Source organism: Perognathus longimembris, chromosome 15 (genome assembly GCF_023159225.1).
Source record: "Perognathus longimembris pacificus isolate PPM17 chromosome 15, ASM2315922v1, whole genome shotgun sequence".
NCBI classification, from domain to species: domain Eukaryota; kingdom Metazoa; phylum Chordata; class Mammalia; order Rodentia; family Heteromyidae; genus Perognathus; species Perognathus longimembris.
The window spans coordinates 1343296-1355957 of record NC_063175.1 but is presented as its reverse complement, the minus strand read 5'-3'; the positions used below and the strand labels follow the sequence as shown (position 1 = coordinate 1355957).

General features: G+C 46.6%; 1 protein-coding gene across 3 annotated transcripts in view; it reads left to right on the top strand.

The window, feature by feature from the left end:
• Enosf1 (enolase superfamily member 1) overlaps positions 1 to 12662 on the top strand; it is a 33572-nt gene that overhangs the window by 17779 nt on the left and 3131 nt on the right. Inside the window, exons 6-14 of one of the 3 annotated variants that reach the window (XM_048363604.1) lie at positions 1007 to 1079; positions 1186 to 1224; positions 1646 to 1728; positions 3717 to 3751; positions 5307 to 5394; positions 6991 to 7125; positions 10279 to 10320; positions 11151 to 11280; positions 11525 to 11624. In XM_048363604.1, the coding sequence (XP_048219561.1) occupies positions 1007 to 1079; positions 1186 to 1224; positions 1646 to 1728; positions 3717 to 3751; positions 5307 to 5394; positions 6991 to 7125; positions 10279 to 10320; positions 11151 to 11280; positions 11525 to 11624 (725 nt within the window). The remainder of the gene's footprint in view (positions 1 to 1006; positions 1080 to 1185; positions 1225 to 1645; positions 1729 to 3716; positions 3752 to 5306; positions 5395 to 6990; positions 7126 to 10278; positions 10321 to 11150; positions 11281 to 11524; positions 11625 to 12662) is intronic. The other 2 variants (XM_048363605.1, XM_048363606.1) reach the window with 2 other exon arrangements.

The window sequence follows — 12662 nt, the reverse complement described above, 5'->3', positions numbered from 1 at the left end:
CTCAAAAGCCAGGAGTGGAGCTGTGGCTTAAAGTGGTAGAGTGCTAGCCTTGAGCAAGAGAGCTCAGGGACAGTGCCCAGGCCCTAATTTCAAGCCCTACAACCACCTAAAACAAAACCAAGAAAGGGCTGGGGATATAGCCTAGTGGCAAGAGTGCCTGCCTCGGATGCACGAGGCCCTAGGTTCGATTCCCCAGCACCACATATACAGAAAACGGCCAGAAGCGGCGCTGTGGCTCAAGTGGCAGAGTGCTAGCCTTGAGCGGGAAGAAGCCAGGGACAGTGCTCAGGCCCTGAGTCCAAGGCCCAGGACTGGCAAAAAAAAAAACAACAACAACAAAACCAAGAAAAACCCTCAGAGCCTCAGGATTGAACAAGCTTTTAAAATTTCTAGCACCCTAGTACAGTACTAGTGGTGGAGTGAAATTCCTGATTTCCTTGCATTTGTTCTGCTGGAGCCAGTGAAAAACTTAGCCCATGTGGCCGGAGCATTGAGCAGGCAGTTGGAGAGAGCAGGAAGAGGAAGCAGCCCCCAAGCCAAGAAGATGGGGGTTCCTGTTCTATTATTCTCTTTCTAACAGTAAAATGAAGTTTTCCCACTTCCCAGGAAAGCACATTGCAAGAGCCAGTGCTTGCTTCTGGTGAGCCAGCTAAGAGCACATTCCTCTCTTCTTTGCATTGAGTGCTCTGGGACAGCCTCATCCACCCCTCTTTTTTTTTTTTTTTTTTTTTTTTCATCCCCTTCTGGTTCACTGCAGGGTCAGCTTGATCATGGGGAGCAGCTGCCTAGAGGGAGAAGGAGTGAAAATCAGGATGTTGTCAGGGGCAAGGAGCCGCTGAAGGACTCCCTCCAAGCAATGACAGGACCAAACAATTTGGCATAAATCCCATAGGCCCCTTCCGGGAAAGGAAAAGCTCCACCGATCCACGATCCACATAAGTAGCTCCTCAGAAGCCTAATCTGCCTGTGAATTGACCCAGGCTCTTTCTCCTGTCACACCCGCCAGGATCCCCGGATGCTGGTCTCCTGCATTGATTTCAGATACATCACTGATGTGCTGACGGAGGAGGAAGCCTACAGTGAGTCCTGGGAGGGCCGTGGAAACCAAAGCTCCCTGGCACTAGCCATGGTGCACACAAAACAGGCTCTAGAACATCAAGTAACCCTTTTTCTTCTTCTTTCCAGAAATACTGCAGCAAGGTCAAGTTGGTAAAAAAGAAAGAGGTGTGTTATGTGAAATGCTCCTTCCCTGTTGGTGCTACTGTTGTCCAATTTTGAGGATCCTGGTCTCCAGGGGTACCCCACCATGCTCCCAGATGCCCTGTGCTTAGCAGCTACACCTGACACATGTGGGTCTGAGTAAAGATACCACTTGGGTGACCTCATCCTGGGGGGCACTTCAGTCACTACTTACAGGAGGTTTGGCTTTAGGGTTTGTGGTAAGGCAGGGCCCTGGGGAGTGGAACATTCAAAGAATATTCTGGTCACCTGTCCTTGACAACCCCAGAGGGTTGGGCATGTGACAGAGTATGTATGTCAGCCATCCAATGAAGAGATGGATTCTCTGTGACACACGTAGTTGTAGGCAGTTCAAAATCTGCAGTTTCCTGGGAAGTGCCCAATGTTGACAAATGTTGTCTTTCAGAAAAGCAAATGCTGACACATGGCTACCCTGCCTATACCACGTCGTGCGCCTGGCTGGGGTACTCAGATGCCACACTGAAGCAGGTGTGCTTTCTCACTGGTTTTGCAGGCAGGCGAAAGGGAGAAAAGCAAAAAAGATTTCCTTCTGTACTCAGGGCTCACTCCACTGTCACCGTGCATTGCTTCAAAAGTGTAGGGATTTCCCATACAACCACCTCTCCCACCACGTGCCCTGAGAGTTAGCTCAACTAACACTCTGTCTCCCTGGCATTAGAATAGGCCACACAGAGTAAGGGCTCTGCATCACCACTCTGCCCTCCATCAGATCTAGTCTCCCACATTCCAGCTGTGACCTGAGCTCTGACCAACCAGCTAGAAAACGGAAGTTCCCATGACACATTCCCTTCATTTGCTAGAAAAAAACTTGCAGAAGCCAGGAAAACATTTTTTTTTTAACCTTTACAGTTTATTTTTCTTTTAGTTGTGGGACTTGACCTCAAGGCCTGGGGCATTGTTCCTGAGTACTTTTTGCTCAAGACTAGTGTTCTACCACTTTGAGCCATACCTCTACTTCCAGTTTTTGAGTGGTTAATTGGGGATAAGACTCTCACTTTTCTGCCTGGCCTGGCTTCGAACCATAATCCTAAAATCTCAGCCTCCTGAGTAGCTAGGATTATAAGTATGAGCCACTGGTGCCCAGCTACAGTTTAAGTACAACTCAGAACAACCAGGTAGAGGTGGATGGAGGAATGTGTGAGCATGCCCAGCTATAATCACGTGTTCACCAGTCTTGGAGCTCTCTGGGCTCTGTCCTTTGGGCTGTTCACAGAGGATTCACTGCCATTGGCTATTGGCCATCAGCCCAACCTTCAACCCTTCTTCCCTCTCTAGAGTCTGAGGGTGAGAGTTCCAACCCCTTTATCAAAGGGCCCTCTTTAGGGTCTTTTTTTTTTTTTTTTTTTTTGTCCTGGGGCTTGAACTCAGGGCCTGAGCACTGTCCCTGGCTTCTTTTTGCTCAAAGCTAGCACTCTGCCAACTTGAGCCACAGCGCCACTTCTGGCATTTTTTGTTTCTATATAGGTGGTGCTGAGGAATCAAACCTAAGGCTTCACGTATACGAGGCAAGCATTCTTGCCACTAGGCCATATTCCCAGCCCCTAGGGTCATCCTTTGGGAATACAAAAGACACTTGTGACTCAGGAGATTCTAAGAGCTGTAGGAGCTGTGCTCTAGGAAATATGGTGAGGAGATAGAGTTGGGGGCGGGGGGGGGGGGGAGGAGCTGTATCAAATACCTGTCCCTATGGCTCACACAGGCTGGGATTCACTATTTTTTCATCAGCTTTTCTATATCGTTTGGGGTCTAAGGCCTCCTTCCAATAGTACTTACACACGAGTGAAAGTGAAGCCATTGACACCCTGGCTACTGCGGTTCTGACTTAGTAATGAGTCCCACATTGCTCCCTGGAAGGTGACAGCTTAGACAGCTTGAGTCTCAGGGCAGAGGCAGCCATGCAACATTGTTCAAGTCACTTATTCATGTTGTACCTCAGTTTCCTCCCTTGGGAAGTAGGGAAATAATACCCCACATCTCATGAGATGGTTCTGAGGATTCTTATTATTCCACAACTGGCACATGACACACAGTGTGTGGCTCATTTATTACTTATCATTACATTGAGCATTTTTAGACTGAGGGTATTACCCAGGCCAGGCGAGCACTCTACCATTGAGACAGACTGAATTCTGCTGTTACTTTTGCATCCATTAGTTATATGGGCACCTCAGAAAATCTTAGCTAAAAAAAAAATCTTTTAAAAAAGAGGGATATTAATGTTGTGACAATGAGAAATGGTTGCCATAGAGATGAGGAAAGAAAGCCATCCTCCAAGAAGAGAAATGCTCTGTTGGCCAAGCTGTTTCTTTCTCAACAACACATGGCTGTTTCTTCTGATTTATACTGACAGTAATGTTAGTGAAACCCAAATCAGAAATGATTGAAGTACCTTCAGGCCAGGGGAACTTCATGTATAGTACCATATGTGTACTGATACATGTTCCCTTTCCCCACAGCTCTGTGCAGCTGCACTGAAGGATGGCTGGAGCAGGTATGTTATGTGTAAGTTATGCCTCTATTGTCTAGAATTAGAAACCCCTTAAGATCAGTAACAAGCATTATTCAGTGTGTGTGTGAGGACCCAGAGGCAGCAAGCCTGACTTTGAGGAGTGTGTTTCCATTGCACAAGGGCTCTTAAGTTCAGTATTGTGAAGCTTTTGCTTCCATATAACTTTTAGCTACTGTTCTTCGTGGAGTTTCTAGTAGCCAGGTCTTCCCTTCCCTCTCACTGGTCACCTGCTGTCTAGAATGATTGGCTGTACCCCCCACCCTTGTTTCCTGCACATGGGTTTAGGGCCTCTAGATGAACTGTGGTGGTCATGATCCCAAATCCAGGTATAGTACAGGTCTCTGAGGGATCCTCTTCCCAGCCACTCCTGAGTCCAGCTTTTGCCTGTAATGTATCACCAGGCTTCCTGACTTGTAATCGGGGTTATCAGTCATACAGCCAATGCTTTTGAGGAAGAGGGGCTGAATTTTTAGGAATGAAGAAGGGGGACCCCCCCACCCCCACCAGGCAGTCCTAGAGTGGCAGCTAATAGCCACCGCTAACCCAAGTGCAGCCTTGACAAGGATTGTTCTGGGGAGTGGCTGGTAAAGGAGGGGGCAGATACTTGTTCCTCCTCCAGGTAACAGTGCTCACTCTCATGAAGGCAGTCACAGGGAACACATGCAGAAGCCAATATCTCAGGAGCATAGCAGGATATGTACATAACCTAGAGAGCTTCATGATGTGTGCAGGAATTTTCTGTAGGGAGCATCCAGTAGCAGTCTGCTGCTCTTGTGGCCAAGGTCCTTCTCTCCCTGAGGAGAGAGGCCCTTTACCCTGGGAGCAGCGCGCCTTGTGGTTTTCCTCTGTGAGCCTCACTGAAGACAGAGCTCTCTGTGGGAAGGCCTGTCACTGGATTCAGGATATAAGTGTGTGATATTGCATACACCTTGTCAGCTTGCTGTCCCCTAAGCCTGCTCTTTTTTGCCTGAGGTCTTGTGTTGTTGTTGCTTTTTAAAACACAGCAAAAACTTAGGTAACTGTACTAAACTCAGTTAAAAATTCCTGTATTAACCTCATTCCCCCAGCAGGTAAGAAAGACCATTGCCCTGATACTAACTAAAGACCAGCAGTCTGCAGGTTTCCTGTCAAGTGACTTATCTAAAGATCAAACAGGAAAGAGCAAGAGGTGACTGGGGCAGTCTGGGAATCATTAACAGACATGGCAACTTCTTCAGAAAAGCCAGGTGTTTTTACCAAGTCAAAGAACAGATCCAATCTGGACAGTGGTGGCACACACCTGTAATCCTAGATACTCAGGAGGCTGAGATCTGCAAGCCAGCCCAGGCAGGAAACTCCATGAAACTCTTATTTCCAATAATCCACCAAAAAGCTGGAAGTGGAGCTATGGTTCAAATGGTAGAGCACTAGCCTTGTACGATAAAGCTCAAGGATTGTGCCTAGGCCTGAGTTCAAGCCTCAGGCCTGGCACCATAGAAAGGGGGGTGGGGAGAAAGAAAAAAATAGATCTAAACTAACAAGCCAAATGTACTTATAGGTTTAAAGTAAAGGTTGGAGCTGATCTCCAAGATGACATTCGTAGATGCCACCTCATCAGAGACATGATTGGACCAGAGAAGATTTTGGTAAATAGTCTCATATTCTCTCACACTACTTCCACTTCAACCTTGCATGAAGCCTTTTTTGGGGAGATGGATGGGGTAACATACTCATGCCTTGTGCATGTTAGACGAGTGCTTTATATTCCCCAGCCTGAGGTCTTTATCTAGAGCCAAAATACAATTCATTTCAGCAAGAATGAAAGAATATTAGAAGTTTTAAAAATGTATTGTCATATAGTAGGTGAACTCAAACAACTTTGTACACTGGCAGTTTGTTGTTCTAATATGGATGAACCTGAACAAACAGATCTACCATTGGTGCTCTGCTGTATCAATCACTAACCTTCCTAAGTAGTTCATCAGGTGCTGGGTTTCAGAAAGCCTTTGTTGAAGTACTGAAGCTTTTGCTGATATGTTAAGGATTTGTCATTTTTGACTAGGTGTGTGTGTGTGTGTGTGTGTGTGTGTGTGTGTGTGTGTGTGTGTGTGTTGAGTTGGCTTTTCCCACTTGTGGCTGGTGTTCTTCTACTTGAACCACATCTCCAGTTCTAGCTCTTTGCTGGTTAATTAGCTCTTGGACTCTCGTCGAATATTGATTCTCAATCAACCGCTTTAGCAACTAGGATTATAAAGTGTGAATCAATGGTACCTAGTCTAGGGGTGAATATTTGTGAAAGTTATTTCACACAATATTTTCATATAAAAGTCACATTAGATGTTTTTATGAAGGTTTTTTTAAATGAAGCTTACTCAGAAGTTCCATTATTTATATATACATTAATGCTACTTTTGCTTCATGAGGTCATCCTTGCCCAAATAATTTATGATAACAATTGATTTCTGAATCTACCATCTCTGGTTCTCAGTGTCCTGTGAGGAAGTTCTTACCACTTAGTGGGCCACAGATACTTGTTTTCCTGTCTGTCTTGTCCAAGTGTGGTAAGGCTAATGACACTGGGATGGGGCCTGATCTCCAGCTCTGGACACCCAGCTCTTGGCTTCCAGGTAGGATGACAAAGCAGAGCCAGTGCCTGAAGGGCACAGCCTGGACTTGAGTTCACCATTGCCTGGACTCATTCTTACTTCTCCACATCAGGGCTTTGTTAATTTGTAAAGTGGATTCGTGTGAGCCTCCTCATAGGGTTAAGATTAAGTATTAAATGCCACAAAAATCTCTTAAGTGCCTGGTAGAGTAGGTGCTTCACTCAGTAGAATTTATTAATATATCAGATATATGGTTGACAGTTGTCAATAGATGACCATTCAATTCAGAATTGCCTGACCATATAATTCAGAATGCAACAAAATGGCTCCAAGAGAATCTTGCACTGCACCACACATTATGGGAAGGGGCCATCTTAAGTGCAGGCAGGGCCTCAGCTCCAGGAGGAGCAAGCACATATGGCTCAAACCAGGGCACTTCCAGACTTCTCAGTGATTCACAGAACCATGTCATCTCCTCTAGAAGACAACTTGAAGGCAGAGTTCCAGTCTCAATGGCTGCACTTTGGCTCCTTTCATTCAGACTGTAGGCAGGCCTTAGCAGTCATTGGCAGAGTAACAGTACTTCCTACATGGGAGCAACAGCTCTACAGTGAAGTGAAGGGTCTGAACTTGCAGATGATGGATGCTAACCAGCGCTGGGACGTGCCTGAGGCTGTGGAATGGATGTCAAAGCTGGCAGAGTTCAAGCCATTGTGGATTGAAGAGCCTACATCCCCTGATGACATCCTGGGACATGCCACCATTTCCAAGGTAGGAACATTACAGCTTCTGCTGTCTCGACCATGCAGTTATTTGACTTTCCAGCATGGGCATGACAAAACACCAAGTCCCCTCACCTTTTGCATTTTCTGGTCAAGTAGCTGAAATAGTTGGGAGTTGAGCCTCCAACAAGAACTGTAGGGTGCCCATCCTTTTACCCACTTACTCCCATTTGTCATACAGAAAGTAAGTAGCTAAAAGTTGGAAGGCTATGACCAATTCTGAGATGAGTAGACATGGTTACCTACTTTACATAGAAATACAGCATATTTTATTAAAAACAGTCTCTGACTTGGGATGCTTTGACATGATCTTTATACTTTATGATGGCGCCAAGGTGAATGGGATTTCTGGGTTAGTGGTAAGCAGTGCAGTGCAGTATTTGTTGCAATGCCCAGTGGCAGCAAGCATGTACCACACTCCCAGCCCCGCAAATGGAAACCAGCTGGACTTTACAGTATGCCATTAAGCTGGAAAGTTTTGTGGGTTGGGTATATTAAATGCATTTTCTACACAGGACTTTTTGAACTTAAAGTGGGTTTATCAAGACATAGCCCCATGTAAATTAAGGAACATACTGTACTTTATTTGTCCACAAAAAAACAAAAAAGCATACATTTCCTCTGCTTGAGCCCAAAGAAAAGGTTCCTTAGCAGATGTCAGAGTCAGGCCTCTCAAAGAAAAAGTTGCCTGTTTCCAGGGGACCATGCCAGTTTCTGCTTTTAGAGTTCAGAAAGCACCTGACACATCAGAATATGTGAGACCCTTTTTTTCTGTGCAGGCAGGGTGGTTCCCATTGCTCAGGTTTACAGCACTGAATGGGCTCATTAGTAAGAACTTCTAGGTCTTCAGCCTCAAACCACAGTGATATCAAGAAGAAATCCATAGTGAGCCAGAAGTAACAGGATGAGGCAAAAGGCTACAAGGAATCAAGGCAGAGCCTGGTTACGGAATTTGAGTATGTAATGGCATCAGACCACAGTGGTCCAGAACAGACATCTCTAAGATCTGACTGGCCCACTTCTGGTTCCACAACCTCATCCCTTTGCCTTGGGTACATATGTAGCCAACTTTGCCTCTGATGCCCTTTTTGTGTTTCCATCTGATAACCAAAGACATGTTATGTCCTTGGCTTAGTACATTTTGGCTACCAGTCAAAGTCCTGCCTCCTTAGGAACATTTTCTGTTTTTGTTGCCAGTCCTGGGACGTGGACTCAGGGCCTGAGCACTGTCCCTGGCTTCTTTTTGCTCAAGGCTAGCACTCTGCCACTTACTTGAGCCACAGCGCCACTTCTAGCTTTTTTTTTTTTTTAATATGTGGTGCTGAGGAATCGAACCCAGGGCTTCAGGTATACAAGGCGAGCACTTTACCACTAGACCATATTCCCAGCCCCTTAGGAACATTTTTCTCCCTGAGCTGACTTTGCATAGCCACACTCACCCCCATTAGGAATTGATCTTCAAACTCTTAAGTCTTAGCTCCAAGTTCTGTGAGGACAGAGGTTAGGAGCCATGCTCCCAGTCTGTCAGCGTACAATCTTTCAAATCTTTTCAGAGCCTAGTCTAAACATTGCCCTCTACTCCCCACTAACAGACTTGCTGGAGAGGAAACACAGATATTTGAAGCAAAGACAAACAAGTGAGAAGGCCAGGGTACTGAGTGCTAAGTGCCCCTGATCAGAAGCACAAAAAGGGGAGGATGGCTATGGACTGGGCCAGCAGGAAGTAGCCTGGTGGAGAGACTAGAGCTGACACTGAGGAATGCCATATGACAGGCTTAGACAGAACCAGAACCTACTTAGTTCCCCTTGCCTTTGCTCCTTGGAATTTTTGTTTTGTTTTAGTGGTACTGGGGATTGAATCCTGGGTCTTGCACTTCCACGCATCTTGCCATCAAACTACATGTCACCCTGGATTTGTAAATATTATCTAGAGTTGCACCCTGGGTTTTTTGAGCTAAGGTCTCACTATGGCTCAGGCTAGCTTGGAGCTCTCACTCTTCCTGCCTCCTGGGTGCTTGGATTATGAGTGTGCACCACCACCCCCGGTTCCCTAGGAGTCCTAGAAGAGTTGTTGCACCATATTGAATGCTTTGGGCCTGGCACCATGTGACTTTTGCCCATGGGAAGCTTCCTGGAAGCTCTTTTGGGCTTTTACCCACAGAGGTTTTACGTACATGGTGGTGGCTCAAGAAACAAGCAGCAGGTGAGCCAAGGCAGAGCAGCTGCAGGGACAGCAGGTCAGGCCAGACCCCAGAGGAGACCCAAGGAGATGCAGAGCGCAATGGGAAAGCAGTGAAGAGGCAGCACCTGGGGCCAGTTGGTGGGATCTGTTACCAAGGACACAGCCAAGCAGAGGTAACCACTATGGATTTTCAAAGAAGGAATGGCACAGTAATCATTCTACTGTGCCTGACTCAGAGTGAGATTCAGAGAGCGGCAGCTCTTAGCATTGCTGACGAGAAGGAAGACCAGGCAGAAGCTAAAGAAATCTGGGAAGAGTGAACGATGGAATCGCAGTCCAATGGAAGCTGGGAGCGGCCTGGCCCCAGGTGGCAGGTGAGTGAGCTAGCTTTTCAGGGTCAGTAGAGAGGTCACAGACACCAGCAGTGAAGATTCTAGCACTGCACTAGGTGAGCAATGGTCTGTCTTACTTAAGGTAGGTCCTCAGTACCGAAAGAGCTGGAAGGGGAAGGATTTTGGAGTTAATAGAGGCATCAAAGTTCTAGAAGAACCATTGCAGGGAGACAAAAAGGAAAGGAGAAAGTGAGTGCCGACCCTCCAGGAAACAGTCAGTGGGGGCTGGACTCTGTGCCTCCACGGTGACCACTTCTGCAGTGGCCATGTGTTCTCCCAGTCGTACACCATGGTGCAGGCCCCGGAGAGGGGAGACAGGGTGGTAGGAGGGGGTCTGTGGAGCTGTGTCCAGGAAGGGAGCAATGGTAGCAGGTGAGCAGCACCTGCCACTCCCTCTGTTGCCACAGGCAGCCTGCCCACACCCACAGCCTCCTGGACATCCTACTGCCAGGTTTTACATGTTCAACAGCAGGGACGTTTCCTTCTCCAGCTAGAAACATATTGTTTGAACATTAGGAGCTGCCGTTCAAAACTTGGAAAAGTAACACGAGCTTGGCTTCCTTTGCAGGCACTGGCCCCGTTAGGCATTGGTGTGGCCACGGGAGAACAGGTGAGTGATTGTCCTGCTTGCCACACACCCGCCACTTAATGGAGGCTGTGTGTTAGGCTTCATAGCCTGTTATAATTTGATGGTTTTATCATCTTAGCAATTGGCAAGCTGGGGATGTGGATTAGTGGTAGAATGCTTGCCTAGGCCTAGAATGCAGAAGGCCCTAAGCTCAAGCCCCAGCACTGAAAAAAAAAAGGTTGAGTCAGATCTAGTTAAAATTTGAGGCTTTTTTCTACAACACATGACGCAAGTGATTTTGTTTTCAGTGTATAATAAAAAACAAAGCAGTGATTTAAAGTTCCCATTGCCTGAACATACATGGCTTTAAGAAGGCCAGCGTCTCATTGGAACTGACATGATGGCTCACTTTTTATGTTTATAAACTAAGCCTAAGTGACTGGTACAAACAGCCCACAAGCACAGCAGTGGAGGAACAGACAACTTTCCCAGGAAAAGGAGCAATACTGCTCAGTCACAGGTTCATTTGTCACTGTGCTATCTGCTCATTACTGTCACCAATTTCATCCAGAGGCTCTACTTCCTCTCCCACTCATGGATACGACATCTACTCCCTAAGAAATACTGAGCCAGTGTGATTCCCACATGACTCACGCGGTCACATGCGCAGATGAGTAAAGAAGTGAGTGCAAAGTGCCTGCCTGCACTGTCAGGGGCCACCTCATGCTTAGTGAGAACAGAGAGGAAACAGTCCCAGCTTCCCTAAGGCTGCAGTGAGAAACACCTGGCCAGGAACTGTGCCACTGCTGGGTTCAGGGGTCCTGAAGGCCAAAGGCTGACTCTGTTGGTATTATTTTCCATTTTATTTCCAGTGCCACAATAGAGTGATATTTAAGCAACTCCTACAGGCAGATGCCCTGCAGTTTCTCCAGATTGACAGCTGCAGACTGGGGAGTGTCAATGAGAACCTCTCAGTGTTACTGATGGCCCAAAAGTTTGGAAGTAAGGTTGAATGGAGGCTGCTGGCCAGGCCTCCCTCCCCTACCTCACTGCCTGGGATTCCTTTCATGCTCTTTCTTCCATGTTGGTTTTCCCCTTCGCTCTTTTAGTCCTAATCAAGAAATCTGTGATGAGTTGCATCCTGGAAATTCTTTCCTAAATATTTATGATCTAATTATCTGTGAGCATGAAGAGAAACTACAGGGCTACTGCTTTTGGAATCAAACTAAAAATGTCTTCCTTCTAGTTCCTGTTTGCCCCCATGCTGGTGGTGTCGGCCTCTGTGAACTGGTGCAGCACTTGATTATATTTGACTTCATATCAGTCTCTGGAAGCCTGGAAAACAGGTCAGTCACATGGCACTAGCTCACTTTACTGCCCTAGCATCCTGTAAGCCAGGCCATATCTTTGGAAAATCCTGCTTTCATGAGCAAAGATACAACCCAATGCACTGCTGAAAGGGCCAGAAGAATGCAGCTTCCACGTGGGCACCAGTGGCCAGTAATTCCAGCTACTCAGGAGGCTAAGATCCCAGGATCTCTGTTTGAAGCCTGCCTACACAGTCAAATCCAAGACTCTTACCTCCCACTAACCAGCAAAAAGCTGGAAGTGGAGGTGTGGCTTAAGTGACAGAAGCCAAATGTAAGCAAAAAGCCAAGCAAGCAAGAATATAAGGCATTGGTTTCAAGCCCCATACCAACATTCCCTGTCCCACCCCCCACCCCCAAAAAAAGTAGGACACCAAGGGCTCACACCTATAATCCTAGTTACTCATGAGGTTGAGAGTGGAGGATCATGGTTTGAAGCCCAGCTGGGGAAGAAAAAGAGCACCAGAAGATTCTGATCTCCAATTAACCAACAAAAAGCCAGAAGTAGAGTGCCAGTTCTGATAAAAAAAAAAAAAAAGCTAAGAGATAGCACCAGGCTCTAAGTTCAAGCCCCAATACAACAAAATACACACTAGCTTCCAAGTTAAGTAAACTCAATGGTTGTTCAACTAAATACAGGCTGTAACTCATGGGTAAGTTGGTTTTTCTCCATCTTTTCCATGAGGCAATAATGGGACCCACCAGAGCAGTAGTCATTTTTCCTGAGAGAAGGCTGGGTTCTTGGTAGCTGACTCAAGCCCTGTATGCTAGGGCTGTGGTTTTACACCCAGAAATCCTCCCTCAACCAGCTCCTTTCTCCCATTTTCTACAGTTTGGCTTTCATCATGCCTGTTCTTCACTTCTGTCAGGTCTCTTCGTGATACTGGAGGCTTCCATTATGCGCCTCCACATCTTTAATCTCACTTTAACATGCCCAGATGAGCCAGCTTATCTTTTTCCCTCTCCCCCTTAGATATCAAACCAAAGGCTCTTTCACAGGCTAGGCAAGCTGTCTGC